Consider the following 23,517-nt stretch of genomic DNA (forward strand, 5'->3'; position numbering starts at 1 on the left):
AGAAATAGGGATAAAAGAAGAGAAATAAGAGAAAAACAAAGGAAAAATCAAAAAAATTGAGTGATATATTGGGGGAGTGAAAAAAAGAATGGGGAAAAAAGGTTGAGAATTGAGGGAGAAAGGGTATTTTGAGGAGTGAGAATAATTAAAATAAATCAGAGGGCAAATAAGGGGATTTTATAAGGGAAAGAAGTATATACGAGTGTGCATGAAGGATAAAAAGCTAGAATTGGGAGTTTCCGGAGAAAAAATGGTGGAAAATAGAGAGAAATATGTAGGAAACAAGGAAAATGGAATATATGTATCAACAATGAGAACAAAGGAGAAACAAGAAGAGAAGAAGGTAGGGAAACGTATGAAGAGAATAGTAGAATCGGAGGAGGAGTCAAGTAGTAGCGAAAAAACGGTATTTTTATGATATATTATGAATGAGTTAATGAATCTTAGAAAAAATCATTAAAAAAGAGTAAAAAGATGAATAAGAAGGTTAATTGAAGTGAAGTTTTTATGTAGAGAAGTTTCTTATATTAGAAGGAAAATATAAAGACAATTGAATGTGATTCAGAGTATTTTAATACAGGAAACGAGAATTTGTATAGAGAAAAACCGACGTTTACATTAGATCAAAATATGATAAATAATTATGAAAAGAATAAGTCAATGACAAAGGAAATGGTTAATTCAATTAGGGAAAAAAAGTCAAAAAAAATACTAAAATCAAAGCAATCAAATAATTTGAAAAATGAAACATCGGAAAATATAGAGATTAAAAAAGAAATAGATGAGAAATCTATAAAAACAGAAAAGAAATTAAAGAAAAAACATAAAAGTCAAGAAAAAGAATTAAACTCTGAAGAATTGAAGAATGAAGAATCGTTACGATCAAAAGAAGAGGAAGAAGATTATAAATGGTGGGAACAACAGCAAGGAGATGGAACAATTAAATGGAAAACATTAGAACATAATGGTGTTTTATTTCCTCCTCCATATGAACCTCTTCCTTCCTATGTTAAAATGAAATATAAAGGAGAGCCAATTAGTCTTCCACCAGAAGCAGAAGAAGTTGCAGGTTTTTTTGGTGCAATATTATCTTCAGAACAATATGTAAAGAATCCTACTTTTCAGAAAAACTTTTTCCATGATTTTCAAGAAACATGTAAAAAAACAAATGCGGTTAGTAATATATAAATATATATATATATATATTATTTGGGATATATTTGATATGTTATAGCCAGTGATTCCAGAAAAGTTTGAATACTGTGATTTTACACCAATGTTTGAATATTTTGAAAAGAAAAAAGAAGAAAAAAAAAACAAGTCTAAAGAGGAGAAGAAGAAAATAAAAGAGGAGAAGGATGCATTAGAAGAGAAATATAAATATTGTTTTCTTGATGGAAGGAAAGAAAAAGTAGGTAATTTTAGAATTGAACCTCCTGGATTATTTCGTGGCCGAGGAGATCATCCTAAAACAGGGAAATTGAAGGTGATTTATAAAACTCTATTGTTTTTCAATATTAAGTATTCAAGACAAGGGTTGTTCCGGAACAGGTTATTATTAATATAGGAAAGGACTCTGTTATTCCTTCTCCACCTCCTGGACATAATTGGAAAGAAGTACGTCATGATAATACAGTAACCTGGCTTGCTACATGGAATGAAAATGTGAATAATAATGTAAAATATGTATTTTTAAGTGCAGGAAGCTCTTTAAAAGGCCAGAGTGACTTAAAAAAATATGAAAAAGCTAGAGAGCTTAAGGTATATATAAATCTAATAATATTTTAATTACATTTTTAATGCAGAATTAGCTATATATTGATAATATTAGAAAACAGTATCGGAAAGAACTTGAAGATAAACTTATGGAAGTTCGTCAAAGGGCAACTGCCATGTATTTGATTGATTTATTTGCTCTTAGAGCAGGAAATGAGAAAGGCGAAGATGAAGCAGATACTGTGGGATGTTGCTCACTAAGATATGAACATATATCTCTGAGTCCACCGAATACTGTAGTCTTTGATTTTCTTGGCAAAGATTCTATAAGATATTATAATGAAGTACAAGTTGATCCACAAGTTTTTAAGAATTTAAAAATTTTTAAGCGATCTCCTAAAACAGAAGGAGATATGCTTTTTGATCGTCTTAATGTATGTTTTTTTCAATAATTTATTCATATATTTACTTGTTTTAGACTTCTAAATTAAACAATCATTTGACAAGTTTAATGCCTGGTTTATCTGCTAAAGTATTTCGTACTCACAATGCATCATATACGATGTCAGAACAACTCAAAAATACACCTAAAGATGCTTCTATATCAGATAAGGTATTGGCATATAACAGAGCAAATCGTATGGTGGCTATTCTTTGTAATCATCAGCGCACGATTAGCAAAACGCATAGTGCACAGATGGAAAGAATAGAGGATAAGGTAGTTTTGTGGTAGTTTATTAATATTACTATTTATAATTTAATTTAGATTTTGGCATTAAAATATCAAAAAATAAGATTACGCAAAGCTATTTTGACTTTAGACCCTAAATTGGAAAAGAGTAGGCCAGATTTATCTGAAGCAGTTTCGGATATTGACGAAGATTGGATCAAAGAACATCAAAAAGTTTTAATAGAAAAAGAATATGATAAAATTAAAAGGAAATTCCAAAAAGATAATGAAAAACTTATAAGTCAAAATGAAACTCCAATGCCAGAAAGTCGTTTAGAAAAATTCCTTGAAAAAATAAATGAAATGAAAGAAGAATTCAAAATAGAAAATGAAAAAGGCAGAGTTGAATCAAAAACAAGAGGTATAACAATAGAGAAATTGGATTTACAAATTAAAAAGATTAACGAACGAATTCATCAAATGAAGGCATTAATGATTGATAAAGATCAAAACAAAACTACAGCTTTGGGAACGTCAAAAATAAATTATATGTTTGTTCTCAATTATTTATTATTTCTATTAACTTTAATATAGTGATCCTCGATTAACATATGCATGGTGCGCAAAATATGGCGTTAATATCGAACGTGTATTTACAAAGGTTTCTTAAACTAATATTCTTTTTTTATTTAACTATTTTATAGACTTTACGTGAAAAATTTGCATGGGCCGCTTCAACAACTGCTGATTGGGAATTCTAAATCAAAAATTACAACTATTTCCATTCCTATTTTATTATAAATAATTCTAATATAATTATTTGACTTATATATAGAACGATTTTTTATTTTATTATTTTAGTTCATTCAATTTATATTAATAATTTCTTTAGGTAATTCATTAGTAAAAATATTATTAGAATAAAGCTTATTTAAGAGACAGATATATCTTTCTAAGAATAACTAACGAAATTTATAAAAAAAATAAGCTATGGAGGAGATAATAGAAAATGAAAATAGTGAATTAGGCTATCAAAATTTATTGCCTGTTGCGAATATTTTACGTATTATGAAGACAGGTATTTTATAATTTTTTTTTTAAAAAAAGTATTTATTTAAATAATTTAGCACTTCCAGAAAATACTAAGATTGCACATAAAGCTAGAGAATGTATGCAAGAGTGTGTTTCTGAATTTATTAGTTTTATTACTTCAGAAGGTAAGTTTTATTTAATAGTATATTCATTTCTTATTTTAAATAGCATCAGAAAAATGTCTTCAAGAAAAACGTAAAACATTAAATGGTGAAGATATTTTGTCTGCAATGATAACATTAGGTTTTGAAAACTATGCTGAGTCCTTAAAAATATATCTTTCAAAATACCGTGAAGTATTTATCTTTTTTTTTGTATACATATTTTTTAATAAATGTTTTTTAGATGTTAAAAGCAAATCGTGAAGGAGCTACCCCTTACTATTCAAGCTAATGAGATCCAAGCTTTTCTTTTATAATAATGTCTATAACTAATAATCTTTACTTTACTGCAGCATTATTTATTATTTATATATTCAATAGAAAAAATACACATTTCGATTTTTTTGAAGAAATAGGACTACTTGTTAAATTGCATTTATCTTTTTTTAGAAAAAAGAGTGATCAGAAATATATAATTCATGAAAACATCAATTGCAGGGACAACATTAATAATTTCATAGACATAATTATAAAAAATACAAAATTAGCAAAGAAAACAGACAATTTTATGAATTCTCAATACAAAATCATATCTAATACCATATCAAATCAATTATTAGGCCTACTGACTTACTGAAATACATAAGAACATGTTAATATTGCAATACTATTTAAATGGCTATATCTAAAATTTTCTAATCAATTTATACATAACTATTATATATCGCAATAGCTTTATATATATTTGCTCAAAAAACATTCTATATTTGATTTAAAACTCTTTCTTCAATATATTTTTTTAAAGATGCGAGTTGTTTCTGTAGTTCTTCAATATCGTCCGCCACTTTATCCCTACGTGTTTGTTCTTTCTTTCTGGTTTTCCAGCTTTCATAGAAAATTAATGATCCTGCCGTAAGACTTAGATCTTAGTCTTCATATTAACTATATTTAAATTTACATACAATAAAAAAGATTCTGATAAAAAATCTGCTCCTCGTTCAATTGCATTTTCCTCATTTAAAGGTTGCGTTTGCTTTGTTTTTTTCCGTTTATTAAGTAAATTCTCTCTCATACTTGATTCTGTCCTATACATCACTTGTGCAAGATCAACACATATTTTTCGAAAATAAGGATATTGTTTTGCCTGACGTTTAAGATGTGTTGCAATAGGCTTAGATAAGGTTTTAATCACTAGAAATCCTATTTTCAAGGCCAACGACATAATGTTTTTAGATTTTTAACCGTTTTTCAATCAGAACAGCTAATTCTGCTCTTTTAAAGCAAAAAAAGACGGAAAAAAAGAAATCCCTGATACTACACTACTGAATATCTTTAAAACATCATAGAAATCCTCTTTTACGCCTCAATTCCAAGAAAAAAATAGTTAAAACAAGATTATTCTCAATTATGGCCCAATAAAAAAAAAAAAAAAGGAATACTACATTTTCATAAGTAAAATACATATAAATCTCAATAAATCTTTAAAAATACTTATGATTTAGGCCTTAAATACGTTAATTATTTTTTTTGACGTTGAAAAAACTTACGTTCTTAAACATCCAAACGTCGCATAATTTATTAAAAAAAATACTTATTTTAAAACGGAAAAAAAGGCCTAAAACACCCCGAATTCAATGGTTAATCACTGTATATTTAAAAATTTACATGTTTTTTATGGGGGGTAGCTTTTTGAGCGGTTTTAATATGATAAAAATTGATGAAAATTATATAGTTTAAGAAATGTCTCTCAGATACGTTATATGGCCACATTACGGGAGATTAAAGGCCGATTAAAGTCAGGAATATGCTTATTTATATGAGAAATATGTATCTTATTGGGGGTTTAGGTCTATTGAGAATATTGAGAAGATTACAAAAACTATGAAGACGGTTGCATCGTAAAAACAAGTTTAATAGGTTGAAATAAGATTGAATAATATAGAACGAAGCTTTCGTATTCTCAGAAAGCGATGGAGAAGGCTAAAGTCTATTCTATTTCTCAAGAAGAGATTTTTTTTGGATCAGAGATAAAAGTTCCAGAACAATTGAAAACTCTTTATATTGTATGTTCTTCGGATAAAGGACTTTGCGGGGGAATACATTCCCAATTGACTCGGGTGACGCGAGAATTAGTTGAGAAGAATCCGGAGGGCCATGTAGTTATACTTGGAGATAAAGCTAAAATGCAGCTTACTAGATATATTCCAAGGAATATTATAATGTCGTTTACTCAGATTGGTAAAGATATTCCTACGTTTTATGATGCACAAATGATTTCAAATGCGATTATTCAATCTAACAGGGAGTTTGATAAGGCGGATATTATATATAATAGTTTTAAAAGCACCCTTTCATATTTACCAGCGATAAAAACTATTTATTCGGAGAATTTTTTGAAGGATTCTAGTGAGTTTTTTTTATATATTATATTATATTATTTATTTTAGAAAATTATCATATATATGAAGCTGAAGACAATGTTTTAACAAATTTTAAAGAGTTTTTACTTTCGACTGGAATTTTTTCTGCGCTTGTTGAAGGTCATGCTTGTGAAGTATCTTTTATCCTTTTTTTTATCTATAATAACTAAAAAAAACATTTAGATATCTGCCCGACGAAACGCTATGGATAACGCTTCAAAAAATGCACTAGAAATGATTAAAAAGTTTAAAATCATCTTTAATCGGTATGTTTTAAATCATTTATATATTTATTAATTTTTTTAGTCAACGACAGATAAGTTTTTTCTTTTATTTCTTCTAATTCCTAACATCTTTTACGCAGCTATCACCACTGAATTAGTAGACATCATCACTGGTAATATCTCTTCAATTTCTTTCTTTCTTTATTCATTTTTTTAGGTGCTAGTGCTTTATAAATTGATTTTCTTATATATAAAAAAAAATAAAGCAAAATTATACACCTTTATATCACAATCTTCTGCTTTTTTTTTCAACAATATATTTCTTCAATATTGTTCTATCTTACAATTTCTTAATCTCTCTTCTTACCCTCTTTTTTAACCCATTTAATATATATTATTAACCGATCTTTTAAACTTATTATTAACCCTTCCAATTGATATAAAATACTAGAAAAAACATGGGAAAAACAGGAATTCCCTTAAATCCTTCTGTCTGCTTTGATTTTTCATATATTAAAAGTAAGTTCTCCCTTTTAAACTGCTCAAATATTCAAAAAATATAGATTTCTTAAGATTTAGCCGTGCACAATTAGATGGTATTTCTTAACATATTTTAATCAATTGAATACTTATTTATTGAGATAATATTACCTTTCATTTGAATTCTTTGTCAGCAGAAAGGCCATTTATTTCAGAAACATTGAAAACAAAACCTGTTGAAATAGATCTTAAATTACAACCTGATAAAAATACATGTTTATCCTTTATTCATCAAGTATTTAATGCCTGGGAGACACGCTCTTCCCTTATTTCATATTGTCAGGCTGTAGCTGTTAAAATGGATGATTCATCTACATCTAATACATCATATATATCATCTTCAGTAGATACACGTAAAGATCCTTATTCAGGAAGAATGGATATACATGAAACAAAGAAAAGAATGCTTCAGAATATTTTAAATACAGAAGAAAGAATTGAACATGTTGTAAGAAATCATTCATGGGAACATATTGTTCGCCGTTGTGGATTTCTTCAATTACCAGAGACATATCAAGCAGCAATGAATGATTACCATGAAAAACATGTACATGAAAGGTCATTTGATACATCTCAAGTTACATAATATCTTACAAGCTATTTTTAAAACTTATATATAAGATTTTATATGGAAAAAATATGGAAAAAAGTATGTCATAATCACACAGCAAAGATAAACAAAGACAAGCAAACAAAAGCAAAAACAAGGCAAAACAGATCCTTTCTAATAGGTCTTTTTACATTATACTCTTTTTCGGTTACTCCCCTTCTCGACTTAGTGGTTTTTTAAATTATTCTTAAAAAAATCTTGTCAAAAAAAATGTCTTATTATGATCATTCAAGAGATCCTTGGTATGTATTTTTATTATATGAATTTTAATATAAAAAGACCTTTGTATTTTTCTAACAAAAAGATAGTCCATATGTGGTAGGATTTAAAGTAATGTAAGAAAAGTAAAAGTTAATATTATATTAGATTCTATCAGATTTTGGAGGAGCATTTGCAATGGTATTATAAGATAATTTAATTATTTTTAAGTATGAATATATGTAGGGAGCTATTGGTGGTGGATTATGGCATTCGGTTAAAGGTTTTAGAAATTCACCATCAGGTGAAAAGTTAATTGGAGCAATTTCAGCAATAAAAGCTCGTGCGCCAGTTTTAGGAGGAAATTTTGGTGTTTGGGGAGGTGTATTTTCATCATTTGATTGTGCAGTAAAAAGTATAAGAAAAAAAGAAGATTCATGGTAAAAAAATAAAAAAATAAAGGGAAATTAAGGGAAATAGGAATGCTATTATAGCAGGATTTCTTACGGGAGGGTCATTAGCATTACGTGGTGATATTAGATCAATTAGAAATTCGGCTATTGGATGTGCATGTTTATTAGCAATCTTTGAAGGGATTGGAATAGCGTTTAATAGAATTATGGCGGAACAAAATCGTCCTATTCAGCCTCAAATTCCAGAAACTATTCGTGCTACATAGAATGGGTTGTATATAAATGAAATAAAATCTTATATATATATATATTAAATTCTATTCTACATTTTAAAAGATTTTTGCCTTAAAAAATGTCTAGAATTCTTTAAAGTGAATCATATGTATTAAAATATTCTAAATATTTGAAAATATAAGATTAATAAATATTTATATATTAATTTTTTTAAAATATTTATGGTAAAAATTGAAAATAAAGCGCATCCCTTTGGTTAAAACTTCATCAAATGAGGGTAGTCCCCTTTATTAAGAGAAAAAGAAGATGAAAGATATTTTGCCAAATTAGGAACCTGAGAAATTGATTTAATAATAGGTTCATCGATAGCTTTTTGATCCGAAATGCGTGAACTATCAAGTTGTTTTTCTTTTTTTTCATCAAAAAGTTTTTCTTCTGTAATTGCTTTTCTAAGACATTTTTTTGATTTAGAATCTCGAGAAAAATATTCCTTTGTAAACTTTGAAAGATCCAATGAAGAAACATCAACCGTTATTCCAGAACATGCAATTACATATGATGGATTTACTCTACGAACTAAAAAAAATAAGTTTTTTCTCTAATAAAAAATAAAAACATACGAGGAACACCATTAATTTTAAAGGGACCCGTAACAACAATCGTATCTTCCAATTGCTTTAAAAGTACTACCCGTTTTCCACTATATCTACCAGCAAGAATTATGCAAATAACTCCAGGCTTTAACTACACAAATTTAGACATTTTTCGCCCGAAAAAAAGATAATACTGACACTTGAACGAAGTCTAGGAATTCCGCATACTTTCTTTTTCTTTTTAACAACTTTTCCATCATCTAATGGACAATGCAAAAGACGATCACTTGTTTTTAATTTTTTCACCATTTTTTGCGTATTTTTCACCAAAAAAAAAGCTAGATATGTTAATATTTGCAAATAAAATCTGTATATTATGTGTATTTCTCCAAATTCCTTCTCAATATCTCAAATTTTTAAGATTTTTCTCAAAATAAAAAATCGCTCTATAAAGACAATAAATAGGAATTTTTCAGAGAAAAAAAAACATAACAATAATATTTCATCAATTCCACAAGATTTACCCTTCAGATGATAATAAATACCTTTTCTTAATAGACAAATGGATACTTCAATTTTTAACAATTTCTTGAAGTCCCGAGAAAATTTTAAAAACTGTAATTATTCAAGGAAGTATAAGAATTATTAATATTAATTAGGAATAATAAAGCCTTTCTATGTAATTCTAAGAAACAAATATAAAACTATTTAAGTTATTGCTGTATATTAAGAAACAAAAATATTTTAAAGATAAATATGTTAAGTTTAAATATTAACCAAGATATTATGTTCCTTCCCCACCAAATATTTACAGATTTTAAATGATTTTTTCTAAAAAATATATCCATAAATGTTTTTTTTGTAAAAAAAAGCATTAATATTAAGTTTAGAAAATGTTTTTGATAAAAAATGTTTTGATAATGAAAATGTCAAGTCCAATAAGAAGAAATGAAATTTACCATGACCCTATTGAATAATAATCTTAAATAAAATTCATTGACTTATATATTTTTTTAATTTTCATAACCTTTAATATTTTTATATATATTATAAAAATATAAATAGGTTTTAAAAAAAAATTCATAAGTATTAGATATCCCTGATTTCCTCCAGTTCATTTAAAAGATATTTCTCAATAGATTTAGCCTTCATATGCATAAAACCTAATTTAGAACTTTCATTACCCACTAGACATAATAATATGGGCTCTGATAAAACAGATACATGTAATGATTTTTCTGGATGCGGAAAACGAATACATAGAATCAATAAATTCCCTGTCTATGAAGAAATATGTTAAATTATTATTTTTTTTTTTAAAAAATAATTCCTACTAGACATTCAATACCAAGCCAATTACATCCATATATTTTTTTATTTTCGCCTGTTAAAGATCCTATATCTCCATCTAATCCTATTTTCTCATATAAAGACCATATTTGTGCTGCAAAAGCTGCATGAATACGTGCATTTTTCTGTGATTTTGACGCTTGAGATAACAATTGACCAGATGACGTTAATAAACTAGTCCTTATCAAAATAATGTAATTACATAAGTAAAGCCTACATTGAAGACGTAATAGATGAATCAAGAGATTGAGAAAGAAGTGACATTAGTGCTTTTGTTTTTATCATTTTTTAAATATTTTTTTCCTAAAAATAACTTATTTCTAATAACAAAATTCTATGTATATTAAGTATCTTATTATTAATAAATAATTATGTTTAAAGTGAAAATTCAAGTTTATCTTAGTCATTTTATAGACCTTAAGATCTTTTAAAATTTCGGTTGTCTAGGCAACCATCGACGACATAAAAAAAAATAAGTAATTTTGATGAAAATATGTAGTAAAAAAGTAAGAATTATGTACATAATTAGCCTTTTATATGTTATTTTAAGTACTATTTTTCTTAGTAAATAAGAAAATAAGAATATTTTAAAATTTTTTTCTTAAAAAATAATACTTTTTTTAAATAAAGAATTAATATAATAAAGATTTTTGGAATTTTATTAAGATATATATGTTTAGAATTAGTTTAATATATAAAAAATGAGCCTAATAAAGCTATTAAGAAGTCAGAATAGTCATTTGTTTAATTTATCATTCTCAAGAAATTGGTATAGAAATGGAATTTTAAAGAAAAATGGGGATTTTTTTGGTATTTTATGTAAAAAACAAACAGATTTATCAATAATAAGACCTATTTCATATAAAAATATAGGAAATCATGTTTTTATATCTAAAAAAAATAACACCCAGTTAAATAGAAGTTATATAGGATATTGGCTTTTAGGATGTTCAAGCCTTGTTTTTGGAATTGTAATTCTTGGAGGATTAACACGTTTAACAGAATCAGGGTTTATACATTTTTTATATAAAACCTTCTTAATACTTTATAGATTAAGTATTACAGAATGGAAACCCATTACAGGTATTTTACCGCCATTATCTCATGAGGAATGGGTTTCAGAATTTGAAAAATACAAGGTTACACCAGAATTTGAATTTATTAATAAAGATATTTCATTATCTCATTTTAAATTTATTTACAATATGGAATGGGGACATAGACTTCTTGGTCGGATAATTGGTATTGTTTTTGTTCTTCCAGCAGCTTATTTTATTATACGTAAAAAAGTAACACCAAATATGACCAGAAGATTGGTTTCTATGGGTTGTTTATTAGGATTACAGGGATTTATTGGTTGGTGGATGGTTAAATCAGGATTAAAACATGAAAATTTTAAAGAAAATAAATCAATTCCACGGGTTAGTCAATATAGATTAGCTATACATCTTGGGGCAGCACTTTCTTTATATATTGGAATGTTATGGACGGGACTAGATATATTAAAAGAAAATAAATGGGCTAATAAAACAAATAAAACTAAAAGATTTATCTTTCAAGAATTAAATAATCCTCGTTTTCGAATTCTTAAAAGAATGATTTTTATGCTGAGCGGCTTAGTATTTATAACTGCATTATCGGGTTACATATATTATAATAATTAATTTAACTAATTGATTTAGGAGCACTTGTTGCAGGTTTAGATGCAGGTCTTATTTACAATACTTTTCCATATATGGGAACATCCTTAATTCCACCAAAATCCGAGCTTTTTTCTGAAATATATTCTAGCAATAATTCTAAAATAGATTTATGGTTGAAAAATATGTTTGAAAACCCAGTAATGGCTCAGTTTAATCATAGAATTCTTGGTACAAGTACATTTATTTTGACAAGTGTAATATTTTTTTATTCACGAAGAATGGTATTTTTGAGAATGATTCCTATGAATATAAGAAATAATATTTCAACTCTTATGGCTGCTGTGTGTATTCAAGTTATTCTTGGTATATCAACTCTTGTACATGCAGTTCCTATATTACTGGCTACGATGCATCAAGCAAATAGCCTTATTGTTTTAACGTCTATTATAGTTCTTGGGAATCGATTAAGTATACCAAATTATTTTTTGAAAAACCGTCCTGTTTGTTTCTTATCAAACCATTTTAAATCCAAATGAAATTCAAAAATATTGTTAATTTTTAGCTCTATAATCATAGAAAAATATTTTTGAAGTATGTTTTTAAGAATAAATATCATCATATTCATCTTCAAGTATTATAGGTCTTTCCTTTATTACTGATTTTCTACAAACTGGACATGTTGTATTTATTTTTAACCAAAAGCCAATACATTCATCAAATTTATGACCACAAGGTAGTTTAACAACAAGTGGATATTCATCTTCAAGAAAACCGGTTTTGCAAATTGAACACATATCATCCTGCTTAAGTGCTTTTTTTGGGACACGATCTAATGTATCCATAAAGTTATCTGGAAGACCACTTTCTGTATTTTTTAAATCATTTATAGATTGAAACATTAATAAGTCTAATGCTGATGACGATGATGATGCATTTGAATAACTTTGAAAAATACTACAAAGGATTAAGCTATATTAATGATTAATAGTAAAATAAAGACTTGTTTATTTCTGAAAAAGATGTGTCTCTTCTTTGTTGTGTTGTTTCTTGCAAAAAAGAAGTTATATTTTTTTTGTGTTTTATAAATTCTGAAAGATTAATTTGTTTTTTTTGTTCATTTTCAACATAATGCTCATCTAAAATAATAAGTATGTTGCATTTTAAATATTTATTTACCTTGGTATATGGACATTTTATTTTTTAATCGATTTAACTTGTAGAAAATAAGATCATAAAAATATAAACGATTTATAATAATATGTTCTAATAACTTATAAAAATATAATAAAATATATAATCATATTATACCTTAGGAAATATCATTTATAAATAAATATTTTGCCCTCAACCCAATAATTTTTCAGATAAATTATAAGTAAACTGATCTACAAAAATTTTGTGAATATTTATAAAAATAATATGAATGATTGTTGCAATAAATGATAACTCTTATTCAATATATACACATGCACCTATTTTTAATTTTAGTTTAAATAATCTTGAAGAAATTTAATTCTATTATGAAGTTTGCCTCCATGCTTTTTATTAAGTTGTTTAAGCTCTTTTGGATCACCACAATACACAATTATATCATCTTCTTCTGTCCAAACACCTTTAATATTAGGCAAAGGTAAATTTTTACTGATAGCATCCATAACTATAACAGCCAATTTTTTAATACCAGAAGTTCTATATAAAGCAAGAGTAACATCTTGTTGAGTTATGTTATATTTTTTCATATTCATTATATACCAATCAGCTGCTTTTCTTAAAACGTGAGTCATTTCTATTGACATTGAATTATGGTCATTTAAATTTCTATTATAAAAATCAGTATTTTGATTGTTTAAGTCTAAATCGTTTTGGGATTCTGTTTGATCAATATTGTTATTTAAAATAGGTGATTTAGGCGAAGATTCTTGATTATTACACTTTGAAATTTGATGTATTTTTTGATTATGAATAGACAAATTATCATCAGACATAACATAAGAAGATGGTGATATTTTTTCTTCATTCTCTTTATTTGAATCTAAAATAGACTTTTCTAAAGATAAAAAAGGATCTGTCATTTGTAGATAATTATTATTTTGGTTTTGAAAACATTTATTAGAGACAATTGTATTAGTAGATACGCTTCTAATTTCATCTGTACTTACAGAGACTGAATATTCTTGTTTATCTAAAATATTTTTATTATTTTTTTTAGAAAAAGCAGAAAATTTTTTACTTATTTCTTCTAAATCTTTTAATTGTTGAATATTCAAATCTTCTTGCTTAATCTCATTTAAGATTGTATTTTTATCTAGTATTAACTCATCATTTTCAGAATTGTTACATGTATATTCTATTATTTAATTAATTTTTTAAGATTAAATAAATAATTACCTCTTAATAATTTTCGTCTCTTTGAAGGTACATAAATTTCTGGAGAACCAGTCCTTTTATTAACTAAAGTATTAGAAAAAAATAGTGAATTGTCTATAGAATCATGACATTTAATTTTTGAAATATCTTTTAAATTAAAATGAATATCTGTATTAGAAAAACTAGTTTTTTCTAAGTCAACCCTACTTAAAGTATATTCTGAAATCGATTCAATGTTATTTAAGATTATTTCTATAGGTGTATAAGACTGTATTTGAAATATTTCATAAGATTTTTTTATTCTATCATCAAAGTTATAGATAATGTTATAACCATTAGATTTTTGAATTAAAGGATTAGACCTAAAAAATGACTTTAAAAAGTTAATAAATTAATGATAAAAAAGAAATTGAAACCAATTTATCGATAGGTTTAAAAGATTCTTTGTTGATATCATAAATATAGTTTTTCGATTTATTAAAAGATATATTATTTAAAATATTCCTATTTTTTAAATTATAATTAAAGTTATAGTCAGTGCCGGATAATGATAATAGAATATTTGTATAAGGATTTTTCAATGAAATGTAGTTTTGATGTAAATACTATTTAATAAATAAATTGTTATAGAAAAAAAGGATTAATATACCAAATTATCTAATTTTTTGTAAATTAATTCATCTTTATAAAGTAGATTTGATTTTTTTGGAAAATTCATTAAAATACAAGCATTTTTAAAAAAACTAAAAGAATTAACATTTTAATAAAAACATATTATATTATTACCCTTGTTTTATATATCTAGATAATGTTGGATTACTATTAAAACCCAATTTATCCTTAAAAAATTAGTAAATTATTCATAAACAATTACTTTTATTAACTAATAAAACAGGTTCAAAATTCGGCTCAAATACAAATTGGTAATCATCTAAACTATAAAATAAATGTTTTTCATACTATTTTTCAAAATCAATATTATATAATACTTTATTTATTGAAAATTATACCTTTTTCGACATTTTGTCATCTATTTCTATACTATCATTAAAAATTTGTAAACAGCGCGTAATATCAATTAAAATGTTTTCATTTTTAGTGAAATTTCTGTATTTTCTAATATTTTATTTAAACCCAATATAAAAATCGTCCATATATTACTTCTTTTTCTCATTACTCATAAACATTTCATTTGATAAATTAACATAATATTCTTTAATATTAAGAAGTTTTCCGCGATTAATGCTGTCTAATATAAAGTTATATGAAACAATATTTGGTGTTCCATAATCTTTTAAAGGATCCCCGAGAATAATAAGATCTTTATTTCTCTCATCTTTAATTATACTTGTTATTCCTCCATGTTCCTAGATACTCTGTATTAACAATTGTAGCTTTATTTCCTAAAATCTACCTCAATGCTATTCTTTAATGATGTTTTTTCTACGATTGTATGCGTCAAAAAAAACTTCATATCTGTTCCATCTGGGTTTTTAAAGATATCAAGCATTATTTATTTGTCTTATAGCTCTTTAAATACTATTTTTTTTGATAAAATATATTTGCTATAAATTTTGTACGTTAAAAGATAACGATAACGTTATCAGGTTTTAAATATAGTTAGATTTTGATAGATTGCTCTGAGACTTTTTTAAAGCATTATTAATATATATAATCATTATATTCAATTCAATTGATAGTATTTTTTCAATTGAATGGGATATTTATTAGAATTATATACAAAATATATTTTGAAATGTATAAAAAAAAGTATAATAAAAAGTATAATAAAAAAGAATTCTTTAAAAATATGTTTCATTATTCATGTATAATCAGTGAAATCCCATAAAAAAGAAGTAAAGATAAGGAAATCAATTATTTGATTTTGCAATGAATAGAAAATCAAATATTTTTTTAAGAGGATCTAAAAATATAATATATTTTACAAATTAAATTAGAGAAGAGAAATAATAAATGTAAAATTAGATTTAAAACAATTCTTAATATTCAAGTAAATAGATAAACAATTTGATCTTATTTTATTCGAAATATAAATATATTATTTTCTAATTAAATTCTTTAATTATACAAAAATAACTTAAACATCATAAATAGTTGTTAAACATCATAAATACTTATTAAAATTCATAAATATGGTTTATTAAACACATTTCTATAAAAAAAATAATATATATATTTTATTTATTTATATAACCATTATAATCAATAAAGTTCTTAAACTCTTAAAAATTACCAAATTTTAAAAAATATTTAATTTATATTAAAAAAACCTTAAATCATATATAAATAAGCTTAAATCAAAATATCCCAAGTATTAAAAGAAGTTTTATGATCAACTTTGTCTTATAATATATTAATATATTGCTAAAATAGCTTTACAAGGATTTTTTAAAAGTTTAATAGCAGGAACATAATAAATATACAAAAAAATAATAAAATAATGACAGATTTAAATATATATATTACAGAAACTAATAAGGAGTTTAAGGGAAAAGTTAATTTTAAAAAAGAGTTAGATACTTTATTGAAAATACCACATACACGGGATCTTAATAAAGATTTATCTAATGTATCATCTATTTTTAAGGAGAAAATCAAATGGGATTCTTTATCTCTTAAAAAAAATGATTTTTATTGGAGAAATGATCCATATTATTTAAAGTAATATATTATTTAAAGATATATTATTATAAAATTGAAATGCAATAATAGGTATGATACTTATGAATCTAAACAAGAAAAAAATCAAGAGAAATATAAGGAAATAGAATATATAGATGAAGATTCTAAAAAAAATATTACTATTCTCAATGAAAATGATCAAATAATTAAAAATGATGAATTGGTTCATAACAATGTTACTAAGGAACCGAATTTTCATTCTAAAACTTTAGATGATTCACATAAAGATCAATCAACAATTTCTATTCAAAAAAATAATGAAAATTCATTACTTTTTGAAGAAAATTGCAACATTTCAACAGATGAATTCACTTCAGAAAATAAATCATTTAGTCATCCAATATCTCCAATTGCTCGCAGTCCATTTCCACTAACAATAGTTGGTAAAAGTGTTATTTCTGGTCTTTCATCAAATGATACACTTCTTAGAACTTGCTTTCGTGTAGGAGAAGCTCTTAAAGTATCTAATCTTCAAAAAAACTCTATGATTGTTTATCTTATAGAATTTTTCGGTAAGATTTTTGCTATTGTTTCTTTTTAATAACATAATAGGTATTATAAAGGAATTTAATAAGAAAAAGGGCTTTTTTACATATGTTATTGCAGATTTGTTTCATCCTTTAAGAGGACCATATATTTATGCATCATATCATGACTATCATATTACAATTGCTTTTCAAAATAATGATATAGTAAGAATTTTAGGAGTATTCAGAAAAAATAAAACAAAAAATGAAATAAATGTTATAAAAATGTACCCATGTACATGGGAAAAGATACAACATATCAAGGAAACGATAAAATGAATAAGTAGTATATTATTTAGATATTATAAATTCTTAAGTACATAGAAGAGCTTTTAGTAAATATTAATAAACTATATTTCATCTGATGTTCTATAAATAATTTTAAATACAAAATAGATTATATTAAATAAAGAGTATTGATATTTTTATCTTAAAAATCTCATTATAATTACTCACTAATATTTTTAGAATCCAAATCGTTATCCTATAATAGTCAAAATTATCAAATATAGATATTATATAATTTACAGTTAATTCATTTTTAGTTTTATCAGCATTTGTGTTCATATCATCTGAAAATGTTGAAAGTGTTTTAGACTATTTAAAGTTAAAAACAAATCAGACCAAAATATATACATTTACATGTGAAATATTATTAATTAAACCAGAACCTTGGGAATCATCTGAATCTTTCTTATAATCAATATCTAAAACTTTATTAATATTAATTTTTAAAAAACAAATCAACTTACTATTAATCAAATCGCAATTATTAAAGTTATTTCTTTCTAAACTAATTTTTCTGAACTCTCTTTCTAAGTCTAAAGTTTTTTCTAGATCTGGAAAAAAACTAATATCCTCTGTAGATGTTACAACTAGATCTAAAAGTTTATGCTTCTCTTTTTGTTCCAAATATTCCTTCCATTGCTTTAAAACACGTTCTATTTGACTATATAAAAAATTAATTATAGAAATATATATATAATTATAATAAATATAACCTTGGTGCATATGTTCGTGCAAAAAGACATGCCTCAGGAAACCTTTTTGTATTCAAAAAGATATCAGTACAGCTATCAACATCCTGAATTTGCAATAAACAAGTAAATGCAATGTTATTTTTTCCAGAATCTAAAGCATTTTTTGCAAGCATTTTCATTTTTTCAACATTTCCAGTGGAAGAATATAGCAAAAGTAAATTTTCAAGATCATTTGCTTTTATATAACATTCTTCAGCAAGACATAAGTCCCAATTTAGTAAAGAAGCATCTCCTAATGTTTTCCATTTAGACTCTAAATTCATTTTTTGGGCAACTTCAACAGCAATATCAAGTCTACGCAATTGAATAGCTAAATCAAAACGCTGTTCTAAATCTGTTGTAATATTCATAGCTAAATCCTTATATCCTAAAATAAAATTAATAAATATCATTTCTAAAGCATCAATTAAAACCTTGTCCATCTAAGAATCTTGCTATTTTAGTCATTTGATTTTGAGGAATATTTCTCAAAAGCTCTGAAGCACCATCAATATCACCACGCAATACCAAGGTTTGATATTCTACAACAGATAAAGATAACTCATATGGAATAACATGTATATCTTTATCAACAAAATAAAGTCTTCCATCACGAGGAATATAACCTAAAACATAGACACAAGTATCAAAATGGCTAATAGTATACACTTGATTTCCAACTAAATAGTTTATCCGGTTCATTGAATTAGAATAAATAAAACAATCACCAGCCCATTTTCCACTTTTAATACTAGAACATTGTTACATAACTTTTATTAATGAAAATATAAACTACCATTCAGAAACATTAGTAATTACTTCAAAAGCATCTTCAACACCGTCCTCAGGATGAATACTTCCACTCTCAATTGCATTAATATAAGCACTATGATTGAATTTTAAGAGATAAAAAATATCATCACATGCAATGGTAAACAATGTACCAGATTCAGACCAGTATATCTAATAAAGTTCATAATTTCATTTTTTTTATAAAAAAATTCTACCTCATTTGGTGAAACATCAATCTTTCTAACAAAAGTATAGGTTTCCCAATCATAAAAAGCAAAAAATCCATGCCCTTTAACCCCAAGAAGTTGTCCTCCAAAAATTCCATCAGCTATAAATTCACAAGAGAAAGGATTTCTTTCTTTAAAATTTCTATATATGCGAATACTTGTAGATGATTCTCTTATAGCGTATTCATTAGAATCAGATGCCCATGCAAAATCAAGAGCAGATCCAAATGCCTTATTTCTCCATGCAAGAGCTGTATAAATTATATATTCACCATCTCCACAAACAACTACAAAGCGCCCGTTGGGAGAATGCTGTAAAGATTGTGGATAAATTTCACAAGAACCCATATCACGTACAGAAAGAGCAAGGCTTACACCATCCTTAATATCTTCATTATCTAAGAATATTATTATCTTCCTATTAATCCATTTTTATATTTACCATTTGCGGGCTTAATAACAGATGAATGAATATCATTGTATTTTGCCCAAATAATCTTCCCCGTGCTATCCATACTTACAGCTGGCTGTTCCCTCCCTATTTTTAAAACAAGTATACCCTCATCATAACCAATAGCTACTGAATTGTTTCCCTTAAGATAGCCAATACACCATGCCCTTTCAAGTCCATAATTAAACGTTTGTTCAAGTTTATACGTATTAGAATTCCACACTTTGATAGACCCATCTTCTGATCCACTAATAATAATAGGAAGCTCTGGATAAAAGCAAGCAAATGATACATTTTCAGAATGTCCCTCTAAAGTTTGAACACATGATTTCGTTTGATAATCCCATATTTTTATCAAACTATCATCACCTGCAGTAATAAGAAATGGTTTATCACCTGCATTATAATATTCCACATAGTTAATGCCCCTTTCACCTGCATCAAGTGTATAATTTGATGTTGATGATCCCAGAGACCATACTTTAACCGTTCGATCCAAATTACATGATACAAACGTATTCGTATCTCTAGGATTAATTGATAGCGCCATTACATAATGTCCATGCCCCTCAAAAACCTAAAATATTACCTTCAAACATGCTGTTTTATATTTAACTAATACCCTTAAACATTTCCATGAATTATCCCAATCCCACAATCGAATCAACATATCATCACCTCCCGTAAGCAAAAACGACTGCGTCGGATGAACCGCAATGCATCGTATATAATCATTATGTGCCTCAATCTGATTCACTTTCTCTAATGTATTGTAATTATAGACCCGAAGTAAAAAATCATCTGCTCCACAAACAAACCAATTCTTTCGAGAAATAAACTTAACCGCCCTTATAGGCACAGATGAAACATCAAATGTTCTGATATTCACCTATTCAGAACTCATCAATATCCATCAAAATAACATAATATTCGATTATTTACTGATGTTTCATAATTCCAAATCACCACCTTTCCATTATATAATGATGCAATAATCCAGCTCTCTGACGGATGGAAATCAATTGATTTTACCCGTTCACAGTGCTCCAACATTACTTTTTCTAATAAAAGCATCATCTTGACTTTTTAACCACTTTTTCCCAAATCTTAAGAATTTATTATAATTTATAAGAAAAATATTAAGAATTATTAGTTTTTTAATTAAAATCTATCTTTTTTGTCTAAATTTAAGACTTCAATTAACTTAATTTTATATCTTTTCTTAACAAGTTAATTTTAAAAGTTAACTGACGTTAAGAAAATTAACCACTTTTTTAAAAATATTAAGAAAAAGGTTAAAAATATTAAATATTATTAGATAAAAACTAAAAATTATAGATAATTTAGTAAATTGTTTTAATTAGATTCCTTATTAAAGATTTAATTTAATATATTTTTAAGTGAGTAAAAAAGAGTTTTATTGGATATTGTTAATATTTTTATTGTTTTAATTAGAGATTATCATTATATATTAGTATTTGAAGTGATATTTTGTTTTAGTTTGTTGAAAAGATTTAATTGTTTTAAATAAATATCATTTTTTCAATATTAATATTGATTGAGCAAAACAGTAATTTATTAGGAGAAAAAAGGGCAAATTTATTATTAAATTAGCCAAGTATTAAGCTTTATAAGTATTTAAATATTGAAGGTTTAAGAAATCTTGAAAGTGGATTATAAAAAGAAATAATATATATATATATATATATGGATTAATTTTTTATGGCTAATCCAAATTATTCATTAAATTTATCAGATAGTTTTTATGATGAAACAAAAGAAGCATCATATTTAACATCACATGAAACAGACTCACTTCTTGATGCAATTCTAAATATATCATTAAAAGATGAAGAAACAAAAAAATTATCGGATGCAGTTGATGAACAAGAAATATTGGAAAACTATTCTACACCAGAAACAAAGCATTTTGATTTCTTATCATCTAATATTTTATTACCTATTGAAAAAGAAGAATCAAAAGTCTCTAGTACACTTGTAATTTTACATGAGGGCTGTATAAAACATGAATTTGAAAGAAATAAGCATGATTTGAAATATATAGTTGAACGACCTAGAAGATATAGAGCAGCGATTATTGGTATTTATATAAAATTTCTAAATATTATAAAAATAGCTGATTAATATAGGAACATTATCAGCAAAAGCACACCTTGATCTTCTTGACAAATCTAATTCATTTGATATTTATCAATCAGTGAGATATATATCAATTATTAATAATCCTATTATTGAGTTTATACATGGAGAAAAATGGCCATTGGAACTCTATGAACTTTGTAAAAATGTACAGAAAAGTATTATAGAAGGAAAAACAGAAATTCCGGAAGATAAATATCATTCTGGTGACCTTTATCTTGGACAATCCTCTCTTGAAGCATTTGAAGGATGCGTTGGCGCTATATATGACGGCATTGATCGATGTCTAGCTGAAAATTCTCAGGTTAAAAATGTACATGTTCTTCTTCGGCCACCAGGTATTTTAATGTTTTTTTATATATTATTATTTTTAAAAGAAATAGGTCATCATTGTTCTAGAGAAATCCCTTCGGGGTTTTGTCTTCTAAATAATGCATTAATTGCTATATCATATGCACATAAAACATATGGAATTACTCATTTTGCAATTTTGGATTTTGATCTTCATCATGGTGATGGCTCTCAAGAAATTTCATGGAGAATAAATCAAGAAACAAACATTAATCTCAATATAGGATATTTCTCTTTACATGATATCTATTCTTTTCCTTGTGAAGGTACAGGCCCTAGTGTACAATCCAAAATAAAAGATGCAAGTATATGTATTATGAATCACAACCAAGCTATTTGGAATGTCCATATAGAAAAATACACTACATATGAAGAATTCGAGGAATTGTATAATACTTCTTACATAAATTTATTAAAAAAAGCCGATTTTTTCTTCGAAAGTACTAAAGCTTTACCTGAGCAATCTCTTTTGGTCATTAGCGCCGGTTTTGATAGCTCAGAATTCGAAAGTGAACATATGCAACGACATGGATATCATTTACCCGCTTTATTTTATTGGAAATTTTCTAAAGACACTTTACTATTGTCACAAAAAAGATGCTGTTCTCGTATTTTTAGTATCATGGAAGGTGGTTATTCAGATAGAGCCATTGCTTCTGGGACTTTTACTTTATTATGCGGATTAACTAATCTTACGCAAGAACAAATGGACCAATGCAAATCTTTATGGAAAATGGAATATTTTTCTTGGATAGACAAATCAATTTCTAAGGGCACAATATCTCGATTACCAAAAAACGCTTTACTTAATATACAAATTGATTGGATAAAAAATATTATACAAATGGCACAGAAATATACCACTATTTTAGAAACAAAAACAGATCTCATATTATCTGAAGACAGAATGACTCTTCGTGAACGCAAAAAACCTTTAGATTCTTCACTTATCTCTCTTATCGACCAAATTCAAAAAATCAAGATAAAACCTATAAAATCTCCACAAACAAAAAACACCGATAAACATTCTTAAAACATGTTTCATACAAAATTACAATCTCTTTTTTATCATTTTTCATGTAAAAAAATGACTTTTTAAAAAACATAAACAATATT

General features: G+C 25.9%; 14 protein-coding genes across 14 annotated transcripts; 8 read left to right on the plus strand and 6 right to left on the minus strand.

The window, feature by feature from the left end:
* The first annotated feature begins 204 nt into the window (after positions 1 to 204).
* Positions 205 to 3,193, plus strand: T552_00478 (hypothetical protein). Its single transcript, XM_018369093.1, has 10 exons — positions 205 to 406; positions 448 to 486; positions 535 to 1,173; positions 1,235 to 1,486; positions 1,531 to 1,761; positions 1,812 to 2,150; positions 2,195 to 2,434; positions 2,483 to 2,937; positions 2,981 to 3,047; positions 3,091 to 3,193. Exons 1-10 carry the CDS (start codon positions 209 to 211, stop codon positions 3,145 to 3,147), a joined length of 2,517 nt encoding a protein of 838 aa, XP_018227362.1. The 5' UTR covers positions 205 to 208; the 3' UTR covers positions 3,148 to 3,193.
* A 137-nt stretch (positions 3,194 to 3,330) lies between these two features.
* T552_00479 (transcriptional activator hap3) lies at positions 3,331 to 3,917 on the plus strand. The gene is made up of 4 exons (XM_018369094.1): positions 3,331 to 3,464; positions 3,514 to 3,603; positions 3,647 to 3,774; positions 3,824 to 3,917. Exons 1-4 carry the CDS (start codon positions 3,377 to 3,379, stop codon positions 3,869 to 3,871), a joined length of 354 nt encoding a protein of 117 aa, XP_018227363.1. The 5' UTR covers positions 3,331 to 3,376; the 3' UTR covers positions 3,872 to 3,917.
* A 384-nt stretch (positions 3,918 to 4,301) lies between these two features.
* T552_00480 (hypothetical protein) lies at positions 4,302 to 4,847 on the minus strand. The gene is made up of 2 exons (XM_018369095.1): positions 4,542 to 4,847; positions 4,302 to 4,497 (listed from the first exon to the last, which is right to left on the minus strand). Exons 1-2 carry the CDS (start codon positions 4,799 to 4,801, stop codon positions 4,341 to 4,343), a joined length of 417 nt encoding a protein of 138 aa, XP_018227364.1. The 5' UTR covers positions 4,802 to 4,847; the 3' UTR covers positions 4,302 to 4,340.
* A 492-nt stretch (positions 4,848 to 5,339) lies between these two features.
* Positions 5,340 to 6,296, plus strand: T552_00481 (ATP synthase F1, gamma subunit; the record flags this gene model as incomplete). Its single annotated transcript, XM_018369096.1, has 5 exons — positions 5,340 to 5,374; positions 5,427 to 5,477; positions 5,522 to 5,985; positions 6,027 to 6,133; positions 6,183 to 6,296. 5 exons carry the CDS (start codon positions 5,340 to 5,342, stop codon positions 6,294 to 6,296), a joined length of 771 nt encoding a protein of 256 aa, XP_018227365.1.
* A 339-nt stretch (positions 6,297 to 6,635) lies between these two features.
* On the plus strand, positions 6,636 to 7,392 carry T552_00482 (hypothetical protein). Its single transcript, XM_018369097.1, has 3 exons — positions 6,636 to 6,742; positions 6,787 to 6,819; positions 6,865 to 7,392. The coding sequence occupies exons 1-3, from the start codon at positions 6,682 to 6,684 to the stop codon at positions 7,347 to 7,349; spliced, it is 579 nt and encodes a 192-aa protein (XP_018227366.1). The 5' UTR covers positions 6,636 to 6,681; the 3' UTR covers positions 7,350 to 7,392.
* A 145-nt stretch (positions 7,393 to 7,537) lies between these two features.
* Positions 7,538 to 8,257, plus strand: T552_00483 (mitochondrial import inner membrane translocase subunit TIM17). The gene is made up of 5 exons (XM_018369098.1): positions 7,538 to 7,615; positions 7,682 to 7,691; positions 7,740 to 7,772; positions 7,818 to 8,011; positions 8,052 to 8,257. Exons 1-5 carry the CDS (start codon positions 7,584 to 7,586, stop codon positions 8,248 to 8,250), a joined length of 468 nt encoding a protein of 155 aa, XP_018227367.1. The 5' UTR covers positions 7,538 to 7,583; the 3' UTR covers positions 8,251 to 8,257.
* Positions 8,258 to 8,428: 171 nt separating this feature from the next.
* Positions 8,429 to 9,375, minus strand: T552_00484 (hypothetical protein). The gene is made up of 4 exons (XM_018369099.1): positions 9,357 to 9,375; positions 9,010 to 9,149; positions 8,839 to 8,962; positions 8,429 to 8,794 (listed from the first exon to the last, which is right to left on the minus strand). The coding sequence occupies exons 2-4, from the start codon at positions 9,118 to 9,120 to the stop codon at positions 8,475 to 8,477; spliced, it is 555 nt and encodes a 184-aa protein (XP_018227368.1). The 5' UTR covers positions 9,121 to 9,149; positions 9,357 to 9,375; the 3' UTR covers positions 8,429 to 8,474.
* Positions 9,376 to 9,854: 479 nt separating this feature from the next.
* On the minus strand, positions 9,855 to 10,490 carry T552_00485 (hypothetical protein). Its single transcript, XM_018369100.1, has 3 exons — positions 10,379 to 10,490; positions 10,146 to 10,335; positions 9,855 to 10,092 (listed from the first exon to the last, which is right to left on the minus strand). Exons 1-3 carry the CDS (start codon positions 10,444 to 10,446, stop codon positions 9,901 to 9,903), a joined length of 450 nt encoding a protein of 149 aa, XP_018227369.1. The 5' UTR covers positions 10,447 to 10,490; the 3' UTR covers positions 9,855 to 9,900.
* Positions 10,491 to 10,816: 326 nt separating this feature from the next.
* T552_00486 (hypothetical protein) lies at positions 10,817 to 12,382 on the plus strand. Its single transcript, XM_018369101.1, has 3 exons — positions 10,817 to 11,170; positions 11,213 to 11,802; positions 11,844 to 12,382. Exons 1-3 carry the CDS (start codon positions 10,863 to 10,865, stop codon positions 12,338 to 12,340), a joined length of 1,395 nt encoding a protein of 464 aa, XP_018227370.1. The 5' UTR covers positions 10,817 to 10,862; the 3' UTR covers positions 12,341 to 12,382.
* On the minus strand, positions 12,360 to 13,042 carry T552_00487 (hypothetical protein). The gene is made up of 3 exons (XM_018369102.1): positions 12,981 to 13,042; positions 12,805 to 12,940; positions 12,360 to 12,758 (listed from the first exon to the last, which is right to left on the minus strand). The coding sequence occupies exons 1-3, from the start codon at positions 12,994 to 12,996 to the stop codon at positions 12,404 to 12,406; spliced, it is 507 nt and encodes a 168-aa protein (XP_018227371.1). The 5' UTR covers positions 12,997 to 13,042; the 3' UTR covers positions 12,360 to 12,403.
* A 187-nt stretch (positions 13,043 to 13,229) lies between these two features.
* T552_00488 (hypothetical protein) lies at positions 13,230 to 15,727 on the minus strand. The gene is made up of 10 exons (XM_018369103.1): positions 15,586 to 15,727; positions 15,333 to 15,538; positions 15,182 to 15,287; positions 15,056 to 15,130; positions 14,958 to 15,010; positions 14,821 to 14,914; positions 14,588 to 14,776; positions 14,193 to 14,544; positions 14,035 to 14,151; positions 13,230 to 13,986 (listed from the first exon to the last, which is right to left on the minus strand). Exons 1-10 carry the CDS (start codon positions 15,679 to 15,681, stop codon positions 13,289 to 13,291), a joined length of 1,986 nt encoding a protein of 661 aa, XP_018227372.1. The 5' UTR covers positions 15,682 to 15,727; the 3' UTR covers positions 13,230 to 13,288.
* An 859-nt stretch (positions 15,728 to 16,586) lies between these two features.
* On the plus strand, positions 16,587 to 17,725 carry T552_00489 (hypothetical protein). The gene is made up of 3 exons (XM_018369104.1): positions 16,587 to 16,853; positions 16,905 to 17,386; positions 17,427 to 17,725. Exons 1-3 carry the CDS (start codon positions 16,633 to 16,635, stop codon positions 17,678 to 17,680), a joined length of 957 nt encoding a protein of 318 aa, XP_018227373.1. The 5' UTR covers positions 16,587 to 16,632; the 3' UTR covers positions 17,681 to 17,725.
* An 81-nt stretch (positions 17,726 to 17,806) lies between these two features.
* Positions 17,807 to 21,011, minus strand: T552_00490 (hypothetical protein). Its single transcript, XM_018369105.1, has 11 exons — positions 20,833 to 21,011; positions 20,513 to 20,779; positions 19,882 to 20,467; positions 19,428 to 19,837; positions 19,217 to 19,383; positions 18,855 to 19,171; positions 18,403 to 18,808; positions 18,154 to 18,350; positions 18,044 to 18,108; positions 17,930 to 17,998; positions 17,807 to 17,885 (listed from the first exon to the last, which is right to left on the minus strand). The coding sequence occupies exons 1-11, from the start codon at positions 20,965 to 20,967 to the stop codon at positions 17,850 to 17,852; spliced, it is 2,655 nt and encodes an 884-aa protein (XP_018227374.1). The 5' UTR covers positions 20,968 to 21,011; the 3' UTR covers positions 17,807 to 17,849.
* A 562-nt stretch (positions 21,012 to 21,573) lies between these two features.
* Positions 21,574 to 23,462, plus strand: T552_00491 (hypothetical protein). The gene is made up of 3 exons (XM_018369106.1): positions 21,574 to 21,991; positions 22,041 to 22,388; positions 22,434 to 23,462. The coding sequence occupies exons 1-3, from the start codon at positions 21,613 to 21,615 to the stop codon at positions 23,432 to 23,434; spliced, it is 1,728 nt and encodes a 575-aa protein (XP_018227375.1). The 5' UTR covers positions 21,574 to 21,612; the 3' UTR covers positions 23,435 to 23,462.
* Positions 23,463 to 23,517: the final 55 nt, after the last annotated feature.

Source organism: Pneumocystis carinii (assembly GCF_001477545.1).
Source record: "Pneumocystis carinii B80 chromosome Unknown supercont1.2, whole genome shotgun sequence".
Taxonomy (NCBI): domain Eukaryota; kingdom Fungi; phylum Ascomycota; class Pneumocystomycetes; order Pneumocystales; family Pneumocystaceae; genus Pneumocystis; species Pneumocystis carinii.